The sequence below is a fragment of the Labrus mixtus genome, chromosome 8, assembly GCF_963584025.1.
Source record: "Labrus mixtus chromosome 8, fLabMix1.1, whole genome shotgun sequence".
Lineage (NCBI taxonomy): Eukaryota > Metazoa > Chordata > Actinopteri > Labriformes > Labridae > Labrus > Labrus mixtus.
In genome coordinates this window covers 27,514,713-27,541,202 of record NC_083619.1, presented here as the reverse complement: position 1 = coordinate 27,541,202, position 26,490 = coordinate 27,514,713, and the positions used below count along the sequence as shown (strand labels likewise).

General features: G+C 42.8%; 2 protein-coding genes across 2 annotated transcripts in view; both read left to right on the top strand.

Moving 5' to 3' along the window:
* LOC132978386 (receptor-type tyrosine-protein phosphatase N2-like) overlaps positions 1–26,490 on the top strand; it is a 203,926-nt gene that overhangs the window by 10,864 nt on the left and 166,572 nt on the right. The window contains exons 2-5 of the mRNA XM_061043562.1: positions 3,249–3,299; positions 11,086–11,199; positions 23,547–23,661; positions 24,353–24,497. Of these exons, the coding sequence (XP_060899545.1) occupies positions 3,249–3,299; positions 11,086–11,199; positions 23,547–23,661; positions 24,353–24,497 (425 nt within the window). The remainder of the gene's footprint in view (positions 1–3,248; positions 3,300–11,085; positions 11,200–23,546; positions 23,662–24,352; positions 24,498–26,490) is intronic.
* Positions 12,231–14,985, top strand: LOC132978378 (tripartite motif-containing protein 16-like). Its single transcript, XM_061043551.1, has 2 exons — positions 12,231–14,365; positions 14,399–14,985. Exon 1 carries the CDS (start codon positions 12,517–12,519, stop codon positions 14,191–14,193), a length of 1,677 nt encoding a protein of 558 aa, XP_060899534.1. The 5' UTR covers positions 12,231–12,516; the 3' UTR covers positions 14,194–14,365; positions 14,399–14,985.

The following is a 26,490-nucleotide window of genomic DNA, read 5'->3' as shown; positions in this document are numbered from 1 at the left end:
TCCGAGCGTTCCTTGGCGCTGAGGTCGGAGCAGGCCAGTGTCATGGAAAGGAGCCAGTTGAGGTGGTTTGGGTGTCTGATTAGGATTCCTCCTGGACGCCTGCCTTTGGAGGTTTTCCTGGTAGACTCAGAGTCCACTGGAGGGATGATGTATCCCGTCTGGGAACGCGTCGTAATCCCTCAGGAGGAGCTGGAAAACGTTACTTGTATGAGGGAAGTCCGGGTTGACTCACTTTGCCCGGTGTTACCCCTGCGACCCGACCTCGGATCAGTGGAAGAAAATGAAGTGGATGGATGGATGGCACAAACATCTGCAACATTTTCTTTTTTAAATGTTCTCATTACGACTCAGTTCTTAGCGTCTGTGTCTGCATCTTATTTTCTCTGATGATGTTGTTTTGACTGAAATTGGCCCCAAACGCAGCATGAGCGCCCCAAAAGCTGCTGTGATGCAACTGTTTGTGTAAACAGCGTTTTCTGTGTCCCATGTTTCTGCCTTGAACGAGTCGGGCTGCCGTGGAAACGACTGTGATCGCTGAATCTGCTCCACAGAGATGAAAAAACAAACACAGCCCGGAGTCGTTCTCCCTTTTGGATTCACCAAAACAGAAACAAAATGACTCGAGCTCGGAGCAAATGACTTCACTCTCATACTGTATGTCCTCATTAGAGACACAGTGCATCAAGGGTAAAAGAAAAACGAGGTTACTTTGACAAAAGTTAGATGAAGCTCAAAGCGTAGAGCGAGCACAGATCTAAAAAGTGGCTGCTGTTGATTTGTGTTGGAGACGAGAGTTCACATCATCGTGCAAGTTTTTTAGTATTCATGAAGAGTTTTCATTTTTTCTCTTTTTTGTTTTTTGTCCTTTTAAACCATTAAATGTGGCACAGAAGATATAAAACATATACTTCATCTGGTAGCTGCGGCTCAGTGGTAGGGTCACTCGTCTCTCAACCAGATGGTCGTGGGTTCGATCCCCAGCTCCTGCAGCCACATGCCGATGTGTCCTCGGGCGGTGTAAAAGCGCTCTGAGTAGTCAGAAGACGAGAAAAGCACTTAACAAGCTCAAATCCATTTACCGCCCAGCCGCCACCATCGGACTGTGTCGTCCCCACAACCACCGCCGTCCTCATTCATGCACGGCCTGCTCCGACCTCCACCTCAGCGCCAAGGAACGCTCGGGATACCAATGGACAAACGTTAACCTTATGTCAAATATCTTGACATTAAACATTTTGCAGATGTCAGCAGTGAAGCTTCATATTAGATGTACTGTATGTTGTTACCTTGGTAACGAACGAGTGGTTCGTTGTTTGCTTTCTTTTAAAAGATATCTGGCTATAGGTAGGCTAGTGCTTGTAAAATGAAACTGACAGTCTTTTGGTGGTTTTAGCTTTGATGTGTTTGTGTTGCGGATCACACTAGGAATACATGTTTAGCACATAAAAATGAAAACATGAGCTCTCAGAGTCTAAATGTGGAGGATGATGAGAGATATATCGGGGGAGGGGGGGTAATTGCGGCCACTCTTTGATCCCTGGAAAGCAGAGAGGAGCTCATCATCGACCAGCAACTGTTGCCGTGGTTACAGCATCCCACAGTCTTTGCTAATTTCAGCCCTGATCCCTGCCTGTTATTGCAGTCCCTGGAGGGTTTCCCTAATGTGTGTGTGTGTGTGTGTGTGTGTGTGTGTGTGTGTGTGTGTGTGTGTGTGTTCTGCGTCTGTTTACACCCACCTGAATACATTATGAATGCAATTGATGTGTTTCTGTCTTTACATAACTCTAAGCTGTATAATCTTTTTTTAAACCCAGTGATCAATTAATTCCAGAAGCATTCAGAACAACATAAAGAAAGAGGAGTAGAGATGTGACGTTTTATCAGAAGTGGCAGAATTAGAAACATGACATTAGAAGGACATCATGGAAGTCGCAGTGAACGTACACATATGTTGTTGCAGTAGTCGTAGTGGTGTGAGCAGTAGGAGCTGCAGAGGTAGTAATGGAGGTAGAAGTTGATTATCAAATGAAGAATGGTGCGTTCCATTAAACTCTGATCTCAGAGCTGGGAATAACATCACACAAGAGTTAACCGTGTTCCAGTGGCAAGTCAGACCAGCCTCCAGGAGTACCTTGTGCTTTGTTAGCTAATACCAGACGATAGCAAAATGCTCAATGATAGCTTGCATGTGAAAATGATATGACAACATGTCCACAGAAAGAACCTGCACGATACTGTCGGTGTGATTGCTTTAATTAACCAAAAAGACGACCAAGTAGCTAATAAACGCTGTAGTGTAAACTAGCTTAAACGTTACTGTTGATGCACGGAGCAGCCATGTTGGGTTTTAGCTCGGGCTACTGAAGTTGCTCAGTCAAGGGGGGCGTTCCTGATGACGAATCAGACCGGTGACTTCCAACTTCTGAGATCAAAAGGAACACACCAGAAGTTTAGAATAAGGAGTCAACGTATTGTTAGAGTAACTGATGTGACAGGAGTCGTTGTTTTTACTGTGACTCTGCAGGGTGCTACCTTTTAAAGCTAGCTCAACTTATTCCTGTTATTGTCATGATTTGGTCTCATTTAGTTTTGTATTTCAGCATTTAGGTTTCCATGTTTTAATTTCTCCTGGCCATCCCAGTGTTGCTTGTTTCCCTTGTGTGTTTTTGTCTAAAGGTTTCACAGTTTAGTGTTTCCTGTTTTATTTTGTAGTTTCTTATCCTTGTGTTTCTTTGTTACATTCTTGAGTTCTGTGTGTCTTTAGTGTTTCATGATTTAGTTTGTAGTTGTCCTCAGTGTTTCTTGTCTTGTGTTTATTCCTTCCTCTGTGTGTTTCCCTCCAGTGTTGATTACCCTCATTGTCTTCACCTGTGTTTGATTACCCTCGTGTTGTCAGGTCGTTGTTGTAAGTTGCCAGTGTTGTTTGTTGTATGTTGGAGTGTCAGTGTTTCTCAGTGCTTATCAGTTTTTGGATTTTCTCTGTTTGGACATCTTGAATTAGTGAGTTTTGTTTGCCTTTGGCTTTTCATTTAAAATAAATAGTTTTTGGTTATTCTGCACTTTGGGTCCACCTCCCCTTGTTTTACACACAGGACATGACCGTTTTAACTGAATGTAAATGATCTCCATCCTGTCAGAAATATCCTAGAGATGTTTGTGATCCAGTTACAGAACCATCCAGTCATTGTGAGCTTTTTAAAGTGCTGACCCGCTGACCTGTTTGTTGTTTGTTGCGTTTCTCTACACAGGTTGCCTGTTTGAAAACGAGCTGTGTTCCCCCTACGAGATCTGTGTTAACGGTAAGACGAGCCACACTTACACTTTTTAAAAGTTTTAACATTACAAGTCAATCGTCACATCAACTCAGTCATGAACTCATAAATACATTGAGTAACTTAAACTCTGATAATAGTGCATTGTGTTAATGTTTAATTTGGTTTTGTTGATGGGTTGCTATGGCGATATCTGATGTGTGCATTGGTTTGTTGTGTAGCTGTTTTTTTGTGTGCATTCAGCTCTTAAATGGTTTCATATTGTTGTTGTTTGTGGAGGAGCTGGATGCTGCTGTAAAGTTGTGTGAATGTTTTTTTTAAATTTCTTTAAAGTCTTTATATGTGATTTTTCACACTTAAATATAATAGAAATCAAGTATATCCTCTGAAAATAACTCTGTGAGTCATGACTGTCTACAATGGGTGTAACACCTGAGTCCCACTGTCTGTGATGTTTTCAGAGTTTTCAGAGTCCTATCTTCAGTTTGTTTACATCGCCGGGACGGCCGGCTGACTCCTCCCCTCACGTATAAAAGTTGTTTAATTGAGGGACTAGAGAAAAGAAGAATAACATACTGTACTCACTGCTTAACTGTGTTTCTAGATCACGCTCATTTCAGGTAAATTTACATGCAGTGTGAAGATACGAGCATAATAAAGATCGCTAGCATTAGCATGCTAACACAACAATGCAGCGCCAGTTATTTTGGTTTCATGCTGGTGCTCAAGGGCGACATCTGCTGGATCAAAAAATCACATACTAAAGCCTATAACAGAGACGTTGGGTCTCTTTCTCCTGACCGGGTGCTAACAGATGTAAATTAGTTCATAGCTAACTCTGCCAGCAGCTGTACCCTGTCCCTGCTGATTCCTGGAGTAAATACAAATGTAAAGCGTACAGAGCTCTTTAAAAAAAAGACCTAACAGGAACTCCAGAGGGAAGTGGAAGATAACTCGTATCCTAGCAACAATAAGCACCGGTGAGAAGTGCTGTCGTTAGCACAGCCAGCGCTAAAGGTAGCATCATTGGTATCCAAGGGGGCCAAAAAATGTGTCATAACGTATAATTTTGTTTCACAAATTATTTAGAGATACTGACCTCAGACTGAAAAGGTTTTTTGGCAGAATAACGCGCCACCAGGCAAGAGAACATTTGAAGTTTCTACAAGATATTTAACCTCTCTCTAATAAGTAACATGCAGCGAGAAGTTGCTTAATTATCATTTGTTTTATCAAGAAGATCTGATTTACTGTATCACCTCTGCATTCATATTTACCTCCTGACTCTGTAATAACAGCAACATTACAAATACAAACCCTCTCTCTCTCTCTCTGCTTCCCTCTCCTCTTGTGGCCTTTCTGGCGTAGAGAGAAGAGGGAAAACCCCGCTGAGAATCAACCTAGAACCAAAAACGAGCTCAGCACATGAAAGATGTTGGCAGGAAATAATTTGTCTGTCTTTTTTTTTTTGAGGCTTGAAGCACTTTTATCTCCGACTCCACGGGGTCAGATGGATGATACACACCAGAGTTAAACAATCATCTTGTTGTTAGCTTACCTTTTTTTATGTTTTGGGTATCAGCTGATCAGAGGGCCGATTGGTTTACAAAAGAAGCTCTCGGGTGTGCGGATCAGTCTTCTGTGCGGGGTTTGAGAGCGGGCAGAGATAACAGGATATGTGATATGTGTGTCAGAGTCTCATTAGGCATGTGACGGTCTGTTCCTCCATGCAGGTGGCGACTGTGTTTCTGACCTGCTTCCTGATTGTGTGTTTGTTCTGAATTCATTAGCTCTGGCCTTTTCCTGCCTGTGTCCGTTTGAAATGTACCCGATAATGTGACTCTGACCGAGGAGGCTGGGGGAGCTTTAAATACACAAGTCTGGTGCTGGGAGAAAATAACTCGGCCTGCTGTGTGTCGGAGTTTGTTCCAGATATAAGGAGCATAGAAACTGAATAAAATGTGTATAAAAAATGATTCCATCAGTCGCTGTGTCGGTCAGCTCGGCAACACTTTCAGCCCAGAGTTAGCTCTCCCAAGCCGAGTCAGCCGAGGCCGACGCTGACAGCTGGGATCTCGCAGTGGAAAAGCTAACGGTGGCTGCACCTCCGGCCATTGTTCTCAACCCCCCGTGTGTCCGACCTGCTTCAATAGCTGCTGTCAAAGCGGCCGGTCGCAGACAGGTGCCGGTGTGTTGTGTTGCTGATTGGCATCTCGGGCTCTATCGGAGCCCCGCAGCAGCAGCTCTGATTGCCTGCGCGGGCTATAATCTCTTGGCAGGAGAGACAATGAGTAAGGCTGTTATTGTTCAGCCGAGGACATTCTCTCTCTCTCTGTGTCTCACCGTCCTGCCAACAACACGACGAGACTGTGACAATTGAAAAATGTCTCAATACACCGAGGGAAAAACATCTTCCTATACGTAGGCACTGGATGGCATTGTACTGCTTTAGTTTTTAAATCTGACGTCTAGTAGAACACAGAACATGTGGCGCCTTTTCTGCTACAAGTCGTTGCTCAAATGAGTGCTGTCAACAAATCAGAAGGAATGCCCTTATTATTACGTCAAATTACTTTAAAGAGGACATATTATCCCCCTTCTCCATCTCTTCAAACAGTCCCCCTGTGGTCTAAATGAAACATCTGTGCTGTGCTTTGGTCAAAATATAACATGAATCAAGCACCAGAGGAGGTTTGTGACCCTGTATAAACCAGCTCTCTCAGAACGCTCCGTTTTGGTGTGTGTGTCTCTTTAAATGAAATGAGACCTGATAACTGCTCTCATATCTGGTAATCCGAGGGGCGTCCAAAACGTCCAATGTGGGGGGTTGCCTTAAAAGCGCCTACCTTCAGTGGTCCAAACAAATCCAGAGCATTCAGGAGCAGAATCTAAAGTTAGAAGGAGGACATACTGGCTGCTGCATTGTTGTCAGAGAAGCCAGCACTTCAACATAGCATGTTTCCTTAATGTCTGATCAGATAGTAAGATACCTTTATCATTTCACACACACACACACACACAAATAGTGTGACACAGGATCGTGCTCCATTTTCAGCCTCCCTTGTGCAGCCTCTTCCTGATTAGCTGGGAGGGGGGGAAAAAAAGCACTCAATAGAAGTTGTCATGGCAACAGGTGCCTGAGGAGCAGGGCTAAACTGACCCATTACCCATCTGTGCCCGGTCGCACGTCGTCTCCTGTAAATGCTTTGCAGCGGTGGACATGTCACAGCACGCCATGGCAGTCTGTGCTTAACAAGACGACGAATCACACAGTGTGTGTTTGATGATCGCTGTGATCTCTGATGGTCTGAATTTAAATAAGTGATTTTATGTGTTGACTCTGACTTTTGATTCATTCAGAGAAGAAGGAAACATTTAAAATAAAACAAAATATTCTTAGATTTTTTGAATGCTTCAAACAAAAAGTATTGTTTAGCAGTGTTTAAATATTAATGTTAATCTGTGATGCTGATCCATATTTAAATACACACATCATGTGACAATGTTTGACGTCCAAACTAAACCTCGGCAACGTTTTTTTTTTTTTAAAACACATGACATTCGTCATTGTTGGTGTAATCCCCGGACGTGGTTTCCTGCTGCTCTGAACGAGACTTTACGAGAACCTGGCGAGACTTGACCAGAACCTGACGCCAGGTTATGACTGCAAACAGAGCCGGCCACTCGGAGGAAAGTGGGCACGTGGGGAGGCGGGTCTTAAAGAGACAGTAGCTGAAATGAAGCGTTTCAGGCAGAGGCTGAAATGAGGGATTTTACTGACACCAGTATCAGATAAATAATGAGGTTTTTGAGCTGCACATCTCAACGCTACTCAACAGGAGTCCCAGACTGACATCATTAATGGTGAGAGTGATGATTATAGATCTTTAAGTTTTATAAATTATGCAGTCTCTAATTCTGCACCTTGACTCTTAGTTTGATCATTTTAAATGTGGATGTGGTTGTTGGATACAAATGTTCTTTTTGTATATTGCAGTAACACTGATCCAGTATGCCCAAAAGGGGGCTGTCAATCTGTAATCTGCACATGAATTTGGTCTGAAGACCCCATTTCTAGATTGGCACAACCTTTTTTTTTAGATTACTCATCCATGTTGATTGCTTTTAGATTGTTTTATTTATATTGTGTTTTGTTTTATGCTTAGTTTCTTAACTCTGATTTTACCTTTGACTATTGCTACTGTTTTTATGGTTTTATTGAAATTGTAGCAACTTTGCTGACAGGTGGGTGGGTCGTAGCTGTTTGCCAGGAGGTCAAAAAAACGCCTCTGTCCAAACGACGCCGGTGTCATTGATCTTGTGAGGGATAGACTTGTGTTGGTCCCCAGGGTTCGACAGATCCATTAAGACGTCTTAATCCAGTTCATTAGGCTGGACTCAGTTTGTGTCAGATTAATGATTTTGTCAGTGTAGTGGTCTGGACACAGGCTTATAAAAAATAAAAATATGACATCTACGTCTGCTTCTTATTACAGAAGAAGAAAGGCCAGACGAGTACACATTTCATTAAAGGCTTTATATTTTTCACACTTAAATGTATAAATCAAGTATATCCTCTGAAAATAACTCTGTGAGTCGTGACTGTCTACAATGGGTGTAACACCCGAGTCCCACTGTCTGTGATGTTTTCAGAGTCCTATCTTCAGTTTGTTTACATCACCAGGATGGCCGGCTGACTCCTCCCCTCGTGTATAAAAGTTGTTTAATTGAGGGACTAGAGAAAAGAAGAATAACATACTGTACTCACTGCTTAACTGTGTTTCTAGATCACGCTCATTTCAGGTAAATTTACATGCAGTGTGAAGATACGAGCATAATAAAGATCGCTAGCATTAGCATGCTAACACAACAATGCACCGCGAGTTGTTTTGGTTTCATGCTGGTGCTCAAGGGCGACATCTGCTGGATCAAAAAATCACATATAAAGCCTTTAAAGCTGAAGGTGTTAAGGTGGACGTTTGCAGCTTTGAAAGAGTGTTTCTGTTTTATTGCATGAAGAGTTAAACGGCTCCTCATGCGACAGGTGCTGCAGAAGTTTAACATTTAAATAAACACATTTATCCTCTAATACCTAAAACCTGCACATCTGTCTCAAAGAAACAAATCAGAAATTGCATTTTAATGACGACAAAAACAAAAACATGTCCTGCCTGAAGGAGCGCTCGTGCCCATGCATTCAAAAGATTTTCAAGCAGTGATGAGAAAAATCATTTAGGTGAAAGTGCAGGATCAGAGGAACACAGCATTGTTCAACAGAGATTCATGTACAAGTAATGAAAGCACTGAAAGCTTTTTCACCACTTAAAAAACTTGTTGTAAAAAGTTTATCTCCATGTTCTCATCGACTGACATCAAAAATGAAAATGATTGCATCTTGGAGCAACATCTGGTCGGGGTTGCCGGTCCATCTCCTCCATCTTAACACCCCGTGTGTGTCTGTGTGAATCCTCATTCTGCTCTAATCTGCAGCATAAATCACCAGCAGTCACGTCTGGCTCTGAATATCAGCAGCCCCCCCCCCCCCTCCTCTGGTAGGAAACTGGGATAGATTGCAGAGCCTTAGATATGCATGAGTGTAATTATGAGAGATAATTCAAGATGTTCCTTCTGGGGGACTGAGATGTGGTGTTTCTGCACACTGTGTGAGATCAGGGGCCCTCTGGTGCACGAGGTTGTTCCCTCTGCTTTTTCTCTCTCACAGTTTTATTGTTTCTATTTTAGCATGAGTCATCATCTTTTTAAATTTGTGAGGTTTTCAGGTCGTGTCAGTACAGCGTGTCCTCAGCAGTGACGGGCGAGTTACTGAAACTACTGCTATCAAAAAGGGGAAAATGTTCATCATGCATCAGACCAGTCTTCCTTGAGTCGTGTTTCCCACAATGCAAAGCGCCAGGTCAGAGACCTAAATGACAGATTATTGTTAAAGTGTAAACAGCACAAAGATACCAACAATTACCTTTTTTTTGATTCTCAAAATCCTGAAAACACAAAATGAATCACTTGTCAGGTCATTCCCGGACCGGAAACCAGCTTAGCCTGGCACACTGCAGAATAACCCCCGACTGGCTGGTTATACATACTGCTGCTGAACGCAGTATGCACTACATACGGCATACTCATGTTGTTACAGGAAGTTTTATATTTTACATCCCTGAGGTTTTTAGGTACGTTTTTATTTACTTATACAAACGTGTCAAAAAGCTAATTATGTTCTGAAGTAAACTTATGACCTCATGAAAGATAAGACAGCATTCAGTTTTGACTTCTATCTGTCCCCCTCCTCGTCTTCCTCGTCCTCCTCCTACTCTTCCTCCTCGTCCTCCTCCTCCACCTCTTCTCTACTCATAATTACTTCAGCCACTAGAGGGTACTGCTGGACAATGGATGTAAATATTGATTAGAGTAAATTGGCCGGCTGACCTTTAAGGTTCCTTTTGTGTTGCCTGTTTTGTCTGTGATAGAAACTGGACGTTTTTCAGCAAAAGTGGGAAACATCCAGAGGCTTTTTAGGTCGGGTACAATCACTTCTATCTGAACCAGCTGCAACAATCCAGACGTTTTCTCTTTGTATAGTCTCTCCTCACTCTCCTGTGTGTGCACACACAACATGCACTCACAGTCAAACATTAGTGAGTAATTAAAGCGACCTGCCGCTGGTCACCCTCAGCCGCCTGTTAAATGGAGCTTGTAAGTTGATCGAGACGCAGAGACTATTTTTAGAGCAAGAGGCCTGAATTATCCTGAAGAAGAGATGTAATGCAACATGTACACTTCCTTACATTCACTACAGTATACACAGAGTATGTGCTGCTGCCCTCTGGTTAGTAGTTTAGAGTCCCTCGTTGTAGACTAAACTGGGTTAAAAATGAATCTATCCCCTTGTCTTTAAAGCTTTTAGAGCAACAACATGTGACTCTTCTACCTTAAAACAGTCTTTAAACGTCTCTCACATGTCCACTGATCATCCCACTCGCCTGCACTATGAACGCACGTTTATCAGCAGGCTGATCTGAGAGTGCACGTCATGTCTCCATCGGCCATCTTTTCAATATTTTTCTCTTTTTGTTTTTTATATACTTTATTTTTTATTTTTTTAACACCTTAACCTAAAGAAATATAGGTGATTCCCCCAGCTCCAGTGTTTAAATATATTATTTTCTGCACTTTTTTAGTAAACTTGTGAAAATAAAAAAAGATTGTAAAATTGTTTTAAAAACAAGCATGAAATATTTTTTAAATTTTGTTATGGGAAACTGCAAAAAAAAGAGTTAAAGAAAATTAAGGAAACTTGACTATTTTTTTTTAAGTAAAAATACTTTGTCGCCCCCACCAATGATTGTGATGCAGCCTTTTGTGGTCACCTCAATCGCAAAAGTGGAGTGGAAATATATGGAAAATGCTGGAGGAGGAGTGTAAAAATCAAAGAGTCCTCCATGTTTTCATTGAAAAGGAAATATTAAAGCTGGTTTTAATCAGTATTTTTGAAACAGATCATAATGACTGTGAGGGTCCTCTAGTGAGAAAGGCAAGTGCATGCAGCTTTACGGTGTCCGATGCTAGCTAGTTAGCTTGTTGCTATTGTTTGATTGGATGGCTGAGGTTTTAACTGAACTATTGAACTCTTATTCAGCAAAAAGAAAGAGATGGCTCCTTCCTCCAAGTCTGTTAAATCAGCCGAGAGAAACTGAACCTGAAGGGATGAGCGTATTCAGCATTTCAAAGAGCCCTTTTCCGTCATTGACTTCAGTGTGAAAGGCTAAATATAAAGCGGTGTGTGTTTGGGTGTTCACAGATGGCGTGTTTGGGAGGTGTCACTCTGTTCCGGTGAAGGACGTCTACGCCTACGATGTCTCCCCGTCTGTAGTGCAACGCTTCAGGACGCTGCTGGAGAAGCTGTCCAACCGAGGTAATCACACACACACACACACACACACAGAGGTGATGTTACAACAATAACTGAAGTTTCTTATTGCCAATTAAAACAAATTAAGTTATTTTTTGGGGCTTTTTTACCTTTTATTGGATAATGTTGGGAGGAGAGAGAGGGGGATGACATGCAGCAGAAGGCCGAGGTCGGATTTGAACCTACGGCTGCTGCGGACTATACCCTCCGTTCATGGGGTGTGCAACATAACTCCTAGGCTATTGTCACCCTGAGGCATGACCTATAATCAGATGTGACATTTGGGGCAGATGGACGCTCTGTCTTTTTTTTCCATACAACAAATCTTTTTGGGCTTCAAATAGAATATGCCAAGATTTGAACAAGGCACTGTAGGGGCACCGCTGTCTAGTGACCCCGCAGTTTGTTCACGTTCCCCATCAGGGGTCGACATTAATTAGGTTCAGTTTGACACTGAATCACTCCCATGATTCCCCGCCAGCCTCTACGTCATCTTTTTCCCAAGCTTAAGACTGCCGCGGCCAGCTTTCAAATACAAAATGACTCCAGGGCCTGTTATGACTACAGCTATCACTTTCAGTTAGGGTAAATTATTGGACATGACAACATGATATTATGGCAAGATAGATTTACTAAACAGATAGTAAAATGTTTTGTGATTTTATGTCCATGAATAGTCATGACAGACCTTACTAATCACTTAAAGGGTTGACTCACGGTAAATCATCATTATGGTGATAATTATTTCATATTTATACTTGGTGGAGGGCTTTTCGGGTCCCACCTGCAGTACCCACATGGCCCACCAGGGGGCCGCAGCCCACACTTTGGGAAGCACTGCTCAACGTCATCTTTTGTTATTGTTTTGAGAGGATTTTAAATACTGTGCGTTTAACTGATATGCTGACTGGCTCTTAAAAGCATATACTTCTGATAAGTCATGGTTGTGTAACTTTCAGAGATAGTGGACTATAAAAGAAAAGTTATAAAATATATTACGGGGCAAAGTGCATGTACCTGCACTCTAAACCACATCAGCCGTCAGCAGAAAGAGTCAAACGCTCAGCGACAGACTGATCTGTCTGAACGTGTTTCTGTGGTCTGTGATCTGGAAACAAAGACACACAGTACTGTAGTTTCAGCCACACACACTGTCGCTTTAAGACCTGCTGACAAACACGGATATATCTTTGTTCCCCTTCCTCCACAGACCTGACGGTGTGCAGAGAGGTTTAACCAGTTTGACGAGCGTTTGAGTCGGAGCACAGGCTTGTTTCTGTTTTGAGGAAGTGGAACTTTTAAGCATTTTCTGTCGGTGAAATGGCGCAGAAAGGAGGTCAGCTGCACCAGGAACCCATCTCTTGTTCGATCTGTCTGGATCTCCTGAAGGATCCGGTGACTGTTCCCTGTGGACATAGTTACTGCATGAACTGTATTAAAAGCCACTGGGATAAAGAGGATGAGAAGACAATCTACAGCTGCCCTCAGTGTAGGCAGGACTTCAAACCGAGGCCTGTCCTGAGGAAAAACACCATGTTAGCAGATTTAGTGGAGGAGCTGAAGAAGACTGGACTCCAAGCTGCTCCTGCTGATCACTGCTATGCTGGATCTGAAGATGTGGCCTGTGATTTCTGCACCGGGAGGAAACTGAAAGCCTGTAAGTCCTGTCTGCAGTGTCTTGCCTCTTACTGTGAGAAACACCTCCAGCCTCATTTTGAACTACCTGTCTTTAAGAAACACAAGCTAGTGGAGCCCTCCATGAAGCTCCCGGAGAACGTCTGCTCTCGTCATGATGAGGTGATGAAGATGTTCTGTCGTACTGATCAGCAGTCTATCTGTTATCTCTGCTCTGTGGACGAACACAAAGGTCATGACACAGTCTCAGCTGCAGCAGAAAGGACAGAGAGGCAGAGAGGGATCAAGGGGAGTCGACAAAACATCCAGCAGAGAATCCAGGACAGTAAGAAAGTCAAGAAGCTGCTTCAACAGGAAATGGAGGCTATAAACCGGTCTGCTAATAAAACAGTGGGGAACAGTGAGAAGATCTTCAGTGAGCTGATCCGTCTCATGGAGAAAAGACGCTCTGATGTGAAGCAGCAGGTCAGATCCCAGCAGCAAACTGAAGTGAGTCGAGTCAGAGAGCTTCAGGAGAAGCTGGAGCAGGAGATCACTGAGCTGAAGAGGAAAGACGCTGAACTGGAGAAGCTCTCAAGTATAAAAGAAGACACCCAGTTTCTAGACAAGTATTCCTCACTGTCACGACTCACTGCGTCCACAGAGTTTCCCGACGCCAAGATCCGTCCTCTGACGTACTTTGAGGATGTGACAGCGGCTGTGTCAGAGGTCAGAGATAAACTACAGGACGTCCTGACTGAGAAGTGGCCTAAGATTGTACGGACAGTGACCGAAGTGGATGCTCTTCTGTCACAACAACTGAGGACCAGAGAGGAATTCTTAAAGTATGCATCTCCACTCACACTGGATCCATGTACGGCACACCCCTGGATCATTTTGTCTAATGGGAACCGTAAAATAACAACACAGGAATACCGCAAACCTTTGTTTTTTCAGCCCTTAACAAGATTTATTCCCACTTTTCAGGTCCTGAGTAGAGAGAGTCTGACTGGACGTTCTTACTGGGAGGTGGAGTGGGATGCACTGGTCTCGATAGCTGTTGCATACAAAAACATTAGCAGATCTGGGAGCTACGATGAATGTGCATTTGGGCGCAATGAAAAGTCTTGGTCATTAGATTGCATTCTAAATTCTAAACATGATTTCAGGCATAACAATGTCACTACTCCAATCCCGGGTAAGACCTCCTACAAAGTGGGAGTGTTCCTGGACCATAAGGCAGGTATTCTGTCCTTCTACAATGTCGACGAGAACATGACCCTCCTCCACAGAGTTGAGACCACGTTCACTCAGCCGCTCTATGCCGGGCTTGGACTTCACTTTTCAAGAGGAGACAATGCTGAGTTGTGTGAGCTGAAGTAGTGGGATTAGGATTCAGAATCAGGGCTGGAGCACTTCCTTAAAAACATATATATTCTGAAATCATAAAAGAGCCAAATGCATGAATATATCCAGATGGCAGATTTGCAATTTGAAAAAGAAAAAAATTCAGTTCAGAATTTTCCACATTTTCAGCGTTTTGACTGTTTTCAGCGTCAGCTGCTTTTTTTTTGTAACACGCTTGAAGCACTTTCAGTTTGTAATAGTTCTAGTGGGATGAGGATTCACATTCAGGGCCGGACAATTCCTCAAAATAATTCTGAAATCACAAATAAGTTGAACAGTTTCTTTAAGGGTCTGTGTCCACTGACTGTATGTATTTCGCTTGCAGCATATATTATCTGAACAAAACCAATTCAGTTTAATATTTTTAGCGTTTGCTGGGGGTGTCGTGGCATTTTCCGCATATTCAGTGTTTACACAATTTTCAGCATTTCTTTACATTTTTCCCCGTGTGCAAAAAAAGCTTTAGTTGTTGCACACACAGTGCTTTCAGTTTGAAATAGTTGTAGTAGGATTCAGATTCAGGGCCGGACAATTCCTCAAAATAATTCTGAAAAATCACAAATCAGCCAAGTGCAATGTCCAGGTATCAGGTTTGCAACTTCTTGATAAAAGTAAAATGTGTTGAACAGTCTTTATTTTAAGGGCCTGTGTCCACTGACTTTAAGTATTCTGCTGGCAGCACTTGTACATGTCACATCATATGCTTTTTCCTGCATTGTGCAGTTTTATTCTGTGTTCATATTTCCATTAAAGTGCTTGTTAATTGGTGTCCATGCCTTTTATTGTTTTGAGTGTATATTGGGGTTTTTTAAGGTTTATATTTTATTTACGTGGGGTGTATGCACTGACTGCTATGCTATGGGGCGTCCCAACTAAATCTTTTAAGATTTAAAACGCTGTGGTATTAGTGGGCGATATAACGATCTTAGATCGTGAAGGATTTTAACTTGCTGACGATCTGCCAAAGCAGAGAGATTGTAGAACCGGGCTAATGTGTTTATTTTATCATGCTGCAGTTTATACTCCGACACAGACACGTCTCCCTCCCTCCCCGTCTGCTCCACAGCGGTGAAAACGGAACTTAAAAGTAAAGTCCGCAAAGTCCAGTGAGTAACCATGGTAACTGTCTGTCTGTCAATCAACAATGTCCCGCCCCCTCTATGAATTAAACTCTTCTGTCAGTAAAACTTACTTTGATCATGTGTCTCAGAATGAACACATTCTGTATTATGTTTGATTATATATAAACTAAACTAAAGTTAATCCAATGATGTCATAAAAAACAAAAAAGGCTGCAGAGCCTGTATGAAGCTCCAGCTGGAGGAACTCTGCAGGGCTAAAATAGAACAGAAACACAAGAACTCGAAGTCTACATGTTTTTAAATGAATGCATCACTGCGTGAAAATGTTCCTGATGAACACAAAGACGACACAAAACTAAATCATCATTTCAAAGTGGTGAGGAAAACCTTCACATTGTGCATAAATATTGATCAAATTGAGGGAAAGACATTTCTGTTGCTAAAGATGTTCTGGGTGAGACCTCCAGACCTCCTACAAATATATTTTTCAAATAGATTAAACTTGTCAGCACAGTTTTTGTGCATTTAAAAACATTTTACAGGGAAATAAGTTTGGTTAAACTGGTCAGTCACTTACAAATTTGTCTAAAGAACAGTATGAAAAAAATTGTGATAAAATCGTGATCGTGATTTTGCCAAAAAGAAATCGTGATATGATATTTTTCCCATATCGCCCACCTCTACGCTGTGGTATCCATAATGTCCTGCTAACAATTAATTTGAAACTAAATCTCTAGAAGTTTGAACAACAGTTTGCTGCAGAGTATAGCCGTGTGTGCAAAATCTTTCCCATCTTTGAAGAGGTTCTTTGGCTCGGTGAAGCAGGGTGAACTTCTGCAGCCGCTCCTGCTAAGAGTTCACTCCGTTCGGCTCGTGATGGTGTGAGCTGAGAGCTGAACTCGTATCAACCATGAGAGGAAATGATGCAGCTCGCTTATTCACTTCCTTTTTTGTTTCCTTTTTTTTTAGAGACACCGGTGCATGTCATACTCTTTTTTTTTTTTACTTGTATTACAAACTGCAGATGTTTATTCTGCCACTAGAGGGAGGAAGAGACTTGCGTAAAAGTCCACTCATTTCATTGGTTTTCATCATGCAGCTGTATGATCAACGACCGGACATCGATTACACCCTAAATCAGAGTGTTGCGCTTTAGAGCTGAACGGAAAATTATGTCAAAAAGTACCACACTTTGACTATTTGTACATCGAAGAAATGTTTTTGAAAATAAATTCTGTAGTAAATTAATACAATTCCATCTTCATGACAGACCTGGTTGTCTTTATGCAGTGATTTGAACATACAAAGGCTTAACTGTTGCACATTACAAAACAAAACCAGCACTGTTTTGAATCTCATTCGATACACAAATGTAGATGAACACACAGTCGTCTCCCCCCCCCCCTTTGGATTCGTATAAGTTAATATTGCTTTTGGAAAATAATTGAATGGACACGTTTGGAGTCATGTGTCAGACGCTCTGGAGTGAAATGAATAATTCAAACTCTGTGTTTGTCCGGCTGTCTGCAGACGCTGTTAGAGAAGATTTAGGACACGGCCGGTCCACTGAGTGATCCGCAATTAATTATATCTGTCTTTTTTATCTGCACTCCCTCCCTTTCAACTTCTTTTCCCCCCTATATTCTGCTCATTTCTTTCTTCTTTGTTTTTTGTTTCCTTTCTATTTTTCCTTTTTCTCTTTCCTTCTCACCTTTGTTGCATCATTTCCTCCCTACTTTCTTTATTCTTTCTCTTTTCCTTCAACCTTCTTACCCTCTTTCTTTCCTTCGTTCTTTCCCTTTTTGTCCTTCCCATTTCTTTCTTTTTCTTTTTATCCACATTTTTCCTTCCTTCCTTCCTTCCTCCCTCACTTCCTTACTTCATTCTTTCTTTCTACTAAATTAATTCTTGATGTCTTTCCTTATTTGATCACCCCTTTGCTCTTTCTTTCCTTCCTTCCTTCCTTCTCTGGGTCTTTCCTTCTTATACATTCCCTTTGCTCCTTCCTTCCTTCCTTCCTTCCTTTCTTCCTTTCTTGCTTCCTTCCTTTCTACTTGCTTCATTCTTTAGGTCTCTCCTTCTTTCTGTCCTTCCTTCCTTCTTCTATCTTACCTTTGCTCTAATTTGCTCTTATTTTTTCCTTCCTTCCTTCATTCCTTCCTTCCGTCCTTCCTTCCTTCCTTATTTTCATTCTTCATGTCTTTCCTTCTTTCACCTTCCCTTTTCTCCTTCCTTCCTTCCTTCCTTACTTCATTCTTCCTTTCTACTAAATTCATTGTTGATGTCTTTCCTAATTTGATCAACCCTTGGCTCCTTCCTTCCTTCTTGAGGTCTTTCCTTTTACCGTCCCTTTGCTCCTTCCTTCCTTCCTTTCTACTTACTTCATTCTTTAGGACTCTCCTTCTTTCTGTCCGTCCTTCCTTCTTCTGTCTTCCCTTTGCTCTAATTTGCTCTTATTTTGTCTTTCCTTCTTTCTTTCCTTCTTTCTTTCCTTCCTTCCTTCCGTCCTTCCTTCCTTCTTTTACTTTCCATTTGCTCCTTCCTTCCTTTCTACTAAATTAGTTCTTGATCTTCCCTTTGCTGTTTCCTTCCTTTTTCCCTTCTTTTTTCTATATTCCTTTCTTCAACCTATATTTAATTGACTAAATCTTTCTCTCCTTCCTCCTCTCTCTCTTTCCTCTCTCCTTTCTTTCCTTCTTTCTCTCTTTCCCCTCCTCTCTCTTTCCTAAGACCCTAGCAGCTTTCTTTTCTTTCCTCTACATGTACACATGTTCAGTGAAATAAAACAAATCTGTCACAGTTTTACAGTTTTTTCAAATGTCTTTCCAAACGTTTACATGTCTGATTGTCGGCCTGCTCGTGTGTCCACCATCTTAACTCTACATGTTGAAGATGTTTCCAGATGTGTTGTGTTTCCAGATGTTTCTATGTTTCCAGATGTGTTATGTTTCCAGATGTTTCTATGTTTCTATGTGTTATGTATACGGACAGCAATGATCGCCCAAAGCTTTTTAAAAAAAGAAAAACAGAATCATCCTTTAACAAACTGCATCCACTTATTCTCTCTCTAATGGCTTACATTTCAGACAGTTGTTGTTATTGTGTTCAACCGTCGCCCACCCGCCCACACACACACACACACACACACACACCTCTGGGGCTTTCCTTGTGAAGCCGTTTTTAAAAAGCCTCTCTGAGGTCAAAGCTTGCCGGCAGCACACAGCGACGGCGCTCCTCTTCAGTTCACTCTGAAAGTCTACTTGACCTCCCCGCCCGTCAGTCTCACCTGTGAGGATCTGTTAAGCAGCACTCGGTGGTATTGTGTCTGCGTCACCTCTGCAACACCGACTGAATTACCTCGCTGTGTGTCAGAGGGTCGGCCGCGCACACAGTTTTGTTTGTTACGAAAACATGGAAAAAAAAACCCATAAAATCACTTTATTAGGAAAAAAAAAGCAAACTCAAAGGGTGCTGGAATTTCTCTAAAATAAATCTATTTTTTTTTAAATAATGCAAGAAGGCTTTAAAGGCATTAAACAGCAAACTTCCACACATCCTGAAATCCTTCATTTATTCATCCATTCAGAGCAGGAAGTATCTCACTAATTCACCTCTCGTGTCCTTCCCGCTTTATTCTGTGCTTCGTTTCACCAGAGTCTCTCTGACTGTCAGCCGCCCCAACGTTTATTAACCTGTCGTGTCAGGCGCCGTCTGTTCACCCGCCGTTTTCACAGCCACCACGGCCCGCCGTTACAAGCTCCTGTTTTTATGGCTCTTTGATGGCGAGGGCTGGCCTGACACGCTGTGCAGCTGTTAGAGGGAGGCTTGTGCCTGATTCCTGGCCGTTAGGGTCGTTACTCATTGAGCTGGGGGTCTAAAGAAAGGGGCTTGAAATGTTCCAGAGCAGAGCTGATTTAATTAGATTCACCGCTCATCGGGCAGAAGTGTGGATTCAGTTGTTAGAAAATGAGCCATTGTTGGCTGACCGTCAAATGTAAATGAGGCGTTGGCAGTGGCAGCGTCAAGCTTAGGACGACTCTGAAACCAAAGTAGGCCGACGCTGATTTTGTGCAGTGCAGGATGAGGAGAGCTCGACGTTATTTTAACATTGAATGGTTAGAAGTCCATCCACGTGTGCACTGCAGGACTTTACCTACATCCTTTGAGGATTGAAATTTAAGAACATTAACAGATACAGGATGCCTCTGACTTCTATTTTTGTTGCTGTCGCATCATCATCACATTATTGTGACCAGTGGCGGTTCTAGAGTCTGTTGGGACCCCCTTGGCAAAAATCAATTGGGATCCCTCCAACCAGCGTTCCTCACCATCACGTCTCCAGTGTCCCGACGCTTACTCCTCGTCCTCTTTTTTCACATTTATTTTTCTCTCCTATAGACGGATAATTCCTCTTCATTTCTCTTTGTTGACTTTGATCGACAAACTTTTGGTTTTCAAGTGCTGTCAGATGGCGCCCCCTTAGGGAGGATTCCTACTGTCAATGCAAAATTTGCACATTTTGGGTCACTGCTCTGGTTCAAAGTTTGTCAGCCCTCATGGGCCCCCTTCTGGTCTGGGGTCCCCAAGCAGTTGCCTGCCTTGCCTGTTGACAAGCAGCTCCTCTGGTCGGGAGAGCCCTCGTCTAATTCATTCATTCAACTTTATTTATACTCCAGAGATCATTGAGGGGGGGGGGGAACCCTCACTTACAACGACGCAGAACATTACAGAACCATACATTGTGGAGCAAACTGCTGCTGTGAGTTAAAAATATGTCTGAAGATCTGAAGTTATTTTAAAGCTTTGGTTCCATCATATGGATGTTTAGCTGCGACACTAACCCCAGCTACAAGTAGCCTAAAGCCTGACTCTAGTGGCAGTAAGCCTGTAACCTAGTGCTTCTCTTTACGTGATGCATTCAATGTGTAGGTACCCTTGTCCATGTAGCAACCGGCCCACTTGGAAAACATGATCCACAGAGACCACTGTTGGGATCTCTTCGGACGGCACGCGCTCTTTGGTTGGACATATAAGTTTAGAGGTGTCATGATTCAGTCTTTAGTTTGTATTTTGTCGATTTCAAAGTTCAGGTTTCCTTGTGGTTATTGTTTCCCTTGCGTGTTTTTGTCTTAATGTTTACTAGTTCAGTGTTTCCTGTTTTATTTTTGTAGTTTCTTATCCTTGTGTTTCTTTGTTCTAGTGGTTATGTTACATTCTTGAGTTCTCTGTGTCAGTTCCTTGTCGTTTGTCGGTGTTATACACTGCCTGGCCAAAAAAAAAGTTGCCACCCAAAAAAAAAGGTCACACACTCTAATATTTTGTTAGATCGCCTTTAGCTTTGATTACGGCACGCATTCGCTGTGGCATTGTTTTGATAAGCTTCTGCAATGTCACAAGATTTATTTCCGTCCTGTGTCGCATTCATTTTTCACCAAGATCTTGTATTGATGATGGGAGAGTCGGACCACTGCGCAAAGTCTTCTCCAGCACGTCCCAAAGATTCTCAATGGGGTTAAGGTCTGGACTCTGTGGTGGCCAATCCATGTGTGAAAATGATGTCTCATGCACCCTGAACCACTCTTTCACATTTTGAGCCCGATGAATCCTGGCATTGTCATCTTGGAATATGCCCGTGCCATCAGGGAAGAAAAAATCCATTGATGGAATAACCTGGTCATTCAGTATATTCAGGTAGTCAGTTGACCTCATTCTTTGGGCACATAATGTTGCTGAACCTAGACCTGACCAACTGCAGCAACCCCAGATCATAGCACTGCCCCCACAGGCTTGTACAGTAGGCACAAGGCATGATGGGTGCATCACTTCATTTGCCTCTCTTCTTACCCTGATCACTCTGGAACAGGGTAAATCTTCCTTCCAGTTCTTAATAATGCGTTGGACAGTTCATAACCCAATTTTAGTAGTTTCTGCAATCTCCGTAGATGTTTTCTCTGCTTGATGCATGCCAACGATTTGACCCTTCTCAAACAGACTAACATCTTTTCCATGACCACAGGATGGGTCTTTCAACATAGTAGTTTAAGAAATGAGAAGCTACTCATTGCATCAGTTGGGGTTAAATAACTTGTTGCCAGCTGAAAGATAATCGCCCATGCAGTTATTATCCAATGGGAGGCTCTTAACTATTTGCTTAGTTAAATCCAGGTGGCAACTTTTTTTTGGACGGGCAGTGTATGTCGGATGTTAGTTGTTGTCAGAGTTTACCAGTGTTAGTAGTTCCTGTGTGATTCCCTCGTTGGCTTCTTGTTTTCCCTTTTTGGTTTGAACAAAGTAAGTTTTTGTTTTTGCCTTTTTTTTTTGTTTGATCTGCATTTGGGTCCAGTTCATATGTTTTCAACACCCGTGACAAGATGTTGGGCATAAACCTGTGGTGATGTAGCGGCAGACAAAACTCAGTCTTTAGTTCATTTGTCTCCAGCGTCTTATTTCATGGCGTCCATTCAACTTGGCCCCCTCCTCCTCTGCAGTTGGATGAGCCACCAGCCCCAATCCCCAATGTGAGACATCGGTACTGACCCTACCAACCACACCTACCACTAAAGACATTGAAGTGTACCCCCCTCAAACATCATCATAACTATCGATTACTAAAAATATGTGCTATTGAAAAATATCAAAACTGATGACATCCTCATTGTGTTGTACATCAAATCAGCTCCAATCAACGTGTGACTCTTCTCAGCTCAGACTTCAGATTCGGGTTTTACAGTCGACATCAGTGTAGCTCTAGTTCTGGTTTAAAGCGTTCATGGTCTGTGCTGGACTCGCTTCTCGTGGCGTCACATCTGGAGCTGCAGTCTGGATTACTCGAGTCCTTCCAGGAACGTCATCGCTCATCTGCCAAGGGGCTTGGGTTCATGTTGTGCCGTGTGCGTCGCAGCCATATTTCCGGTAACATTTCGTTCCGCTAACCCATCTGCTGCTGGCGCCCGCTCTTCTGTTCGGATGCCAAAAAGCTGTTTGGAGGCATGTTAAGCATAAGAAGCAGACGTGACTGCCCAAGCAGCTCATCAAACTTGTCCTTTGTACTCTCGCTGCAAAGCAGAGGAGGTTTTTTTTTTTAAGCTTTGTAACGAATGCTGATACTCTTCAGCGGGAAAAGTCCAGACAGAACACAGAGACGAGGAAACCAGAGGAAAAGAAACACTCAAGTCCTCAAACTGCTCATTTCTGTTTGTTTGCACAGAGAAGACAACACAGTTAGTGTTGTAGTCAAGACCACACCAATCGAGACCAAGACATATCCGAGACCAGAGTGCCCCGAGACCAAGACAAGACCAAGACAAAACCAAGACCAAGGCAGGGCGAGGGCAAGGGTGAGACCGAGACAAGACCAAGACATTTAGGGACCGAGACCAAGTCAAGACCAAGACCAAGGCAGGGCGAGGGCAAGGGTGAGACCGAGACAAGACCAAGACATTTAGGGACCGAGACCAAGTCAAGACCAAGACCAAGGCAGGGCGAGGGCAAGGGTGAGACCGAGACAAGACCAAGACATTTAGGGACCGAGACCAAGTCAAAACCAAGACCAAGACCAAGGCAGGGAGAGACCGAGACCATAAGTATCACAGAAAACATCAGTTAGTATTGTAGTCGATACCAAACTAACTGAGACCAAGACATACCCTAGACCAGAGTGCTCTGAGACCAAGACAAGACCAAGACCAAGGCAGGGCAAGACCGAGACTATAAATATCACTAAAATAAAATAAATAATCTTCTTGTGTTTAGGAGGCGTGTCACTAACTTAGACCGTAACACCGGGAAGGTTGCGGTCGTAACCGGAGGATAAAAGACTAACTGCAAATGAATTGAAGTTATTTATTATTTTAGGAAGATACTAGTCCACCCGGACTGAAACCGAGACGAGAGAATAAAAATGCTTTTGATTAGGAGACAAGATCGAGACCTTCGAAAACTGGTCTCGAGACCAAGACTGATTACGAGTACTACAACACAACACACAGTTACTGAGACAGAATCCATCACATGTTCAACAATATCAAATAAGGATTATTTATGACCAAATGTAACCAATCATGTTTGTCAAATTAAATTTGCATTTTCAGGTGACACGACTCTCTCTGCATCTCTGCTGGACTTCAACAAGCATAAAAAGCACTTCATGAATCTATGAGATCAAAGAAGGATCTGCTGTTTCCTCCATCTGAAGTGTGAAAAGGGTTCTGATGTGGTTCTAAAGCTTCTCTGTGTTTCTGTCTGCAGGTCTGACCTGGGAGGACGACACCACTCAGCAGGTTCTGTCCAAAGAGTTATCCAAGCTGAGGAGGCTTCCCTACAGGCCGCAGCAGAACGGACCGGTCTACAGCTCGGACAGCAGGTCAGAAGTTTACTCACTTTGACCTTTCACAGTTTGACCTTTCACAACGGTGCACACGTCAGCCAGGTTTAGAAAGAGAGCCAGAGCGAGGTACAGGAAGCTGGACTTTTATATCCTGGGGGGTGAGCAATGGGTTCCTCCACATCTAGCAGGATATTACATCTCCAAAGTGTTTATGTCAATCAGTACATTCAATCAAACAATCCATTTGTATTCTTAAAACACTAAAGTATTCAAAAGTTATCGCAAGACACTTTTACAAAAAAGCAAATCTGGACTGTTCTCCTCTTTTTCTGTTTTGACAAAGACCCAACAGGAATCCACAGGGAGCAAAATAAAGTGTCAAATCTTTCAATACTTTTTGATAACACGTCTTATTTTGATGATCGTTTGTATTCGATCGTTAAAAAAAACTTCAGATCTTCAGTCAGATTTTTGTTGAAAAGCTGCCACAAGAGAAGAGAGAGGGAATAAATAAGTTGGCATTTCTTTGACACTGAAACATTGCCAATGTATTTATGCATTTTAAAGGTTTATGTCTGGGTGGAAAAAGTGTGATAGAGAGAGAGACAACTAACCAAGAGACGGACAGACAGCAGGACGTAAACAACATAAATACTAACAGATGATACCGACGTCTTTGTGTCTTTGTGTCTTTTTATCTTTGATCCTCTCTCTCTCTCTCTTCCAGGCCCGTATCCGAGGCGTTGGACCCAGCAGACCAGAGGGTGAGGCCGGTCGAGGTGGAGCTTAGCAGGAACCTGCAGATGTACCTCCAACATCTCGGCCTCATTCCCAAGACGTCGCCTGCCTCCAGCCAGAGCGCTCCGGGCAAGGTGAGAGAATCCAGGACTCCTCTTCTGGATCTCTGTGAGATCAACTTTGTCTCTAGTTGAGGAAGTTGATGACTTGCTGTACCGACATGTTTTTTTTACTTCTTTCAAATATGTGACAAAACTGATAGCTACTATTTTACATATTTAAATACACAACCGGACATTACAGAAGAAGTTGAGCTTACAAAGAACCTGCAGACATACCGGCCATAAGTTGCTCCTTGGGGCGCTAAGTGTACATGTACGGAGGCTGCAGTCCTCGCAGCGGGCGGTCCGGGCTCGGGTCCGACCAGTGGCTCCTCCCCTGCATGTCCCTGGTTTCTGACTCTATCCACTGTCCTATCGCTACAATAAAGGCAATAAAAATCTCCAAAATAAAATAAATCCATAAATTGCTTCTTAATTCAAAGGTTTGACTTTTCCATTTTTTTAAAAAACCACCAATATTTGATTTGATAACTCCGACAGTGAACAACTTGTATTGCAAAATGTCTTTAACGTAAACGACACGAGAAGAATGAAATATGACTAAACTTTGGCTTCACTTTTCAAAAGAGGAAAGAAAGCAGGTGGGATGTTCCTTTTTAAACCGATATTTGCATAACGCCCCTCCCTCCCCTCCCCTCACTCACAGCCACCTGCCTCTGTGCACGCGCACACACACACACACACACACACACACACACACACACACACACACACACACACACACACCTTGACTACGGGGAGTCGGGTGTCATCCTTTGCGTTGTCACCCGGCTCTGGCTTCTCCGTCCTAACTGATGTCTTCTCCCAGCATGACCGTTGGGAGCCGAATCAAACCAGTAGAGGGTTCAGGAGTTCACTGGTTTTAATTAATGACCCTCCACGTGACGCGCTCCTCCACCATGTCGACGAGCCCGGCTGAATGGTGGGGGGGGGGACCAAGAGACCAGAGGAGCAGGATGGCGTTGAGTCTGCAGGCGACGCTCGGGGCTTGTGGCTTTTTTCTCTCTCCTGAAAAGTGAAAGGTGTCGGGGTGGGGGGGTGAGGGGGGGGGTGGGGGGGTACAAACATCACCAACACTGTGACCCCAGAGGAATATAAAGATGCTGTCAGTGACAAATACGAGGCCTCCTCGCACGTACACATCATAAAGAAGTATGACAGCTGCGAGGGAACGTCGGCGTTTATGTCGGTTTTTGTTATGCTAATTCAGATTTGTTCTGTTCCTGTGCTCTGAGGTGGGCGTTAATGGATCCGCCGGTGACTCTTTGCTTTTGTTGCAGCTGATGGATCTGTTAATATGATTGCATAAATGGATTAATAAGTTGTTTTTTTTAAAAGTGGGCTCCATTTTCATGCCGGTTACAGATTTCTCCTCATGAGAAATCAAACATGTTGTATTTGATTTATCTTTTTATTTTAAATTGTATCTGTACTCTACATGTACTCAGGTATTGTTTCCTGCAATGGATACTTTAGATGGATTCCTTCTGACATTTTATTTGATAAGAATGATTTTAGCGTTATGTCTCACAGTCTCAACAATCTCCGTCATGAAAATATGTTTTTTTAACCACAACTTCATACCTGAAACTCAAGCCAGACGGACTCTAAAAGTCGCGGTGGAAGGTCGTCTCACACTGAACGACAAACGACCATGCGCTCGCATTGTACACCCTGATTGGTCGGGCACATCCTGTACGAGTGAAATCGGGGGCGGAGAGTTCACAATTGTCAATAAAGTTTTGAAGAGCGATGAATGTGTATTTCATTTCATTTTTTTTATGTGTTCCGTACATGTCAAAACAAACACAACAGAAAAAATAAAATAAAAAACGATTCACTTCATCCCATGGACGGAAAGGAGCAGGGAGAAGAATAAATCTTGTTTTGCCTGCCCCCCTTACTCAAAAAGCAAACAATAAATATCTGGATGGTCTGTCCAGTCACTGAATGAATACCAACATAAAACAAATCTGACAATTCAGTCTTCACTTCCTCAGAAATA

Bases quoted from the DNA above. Each gene is read 5' to 3' on its own strand.
- LOC132978378 (XM_061043551.1), top strand. From the start codon at position 12,517: ATGGCGCAGAAAGGAGGTCAGCTGCACCAGGAACCCATCTCTTGTTCG.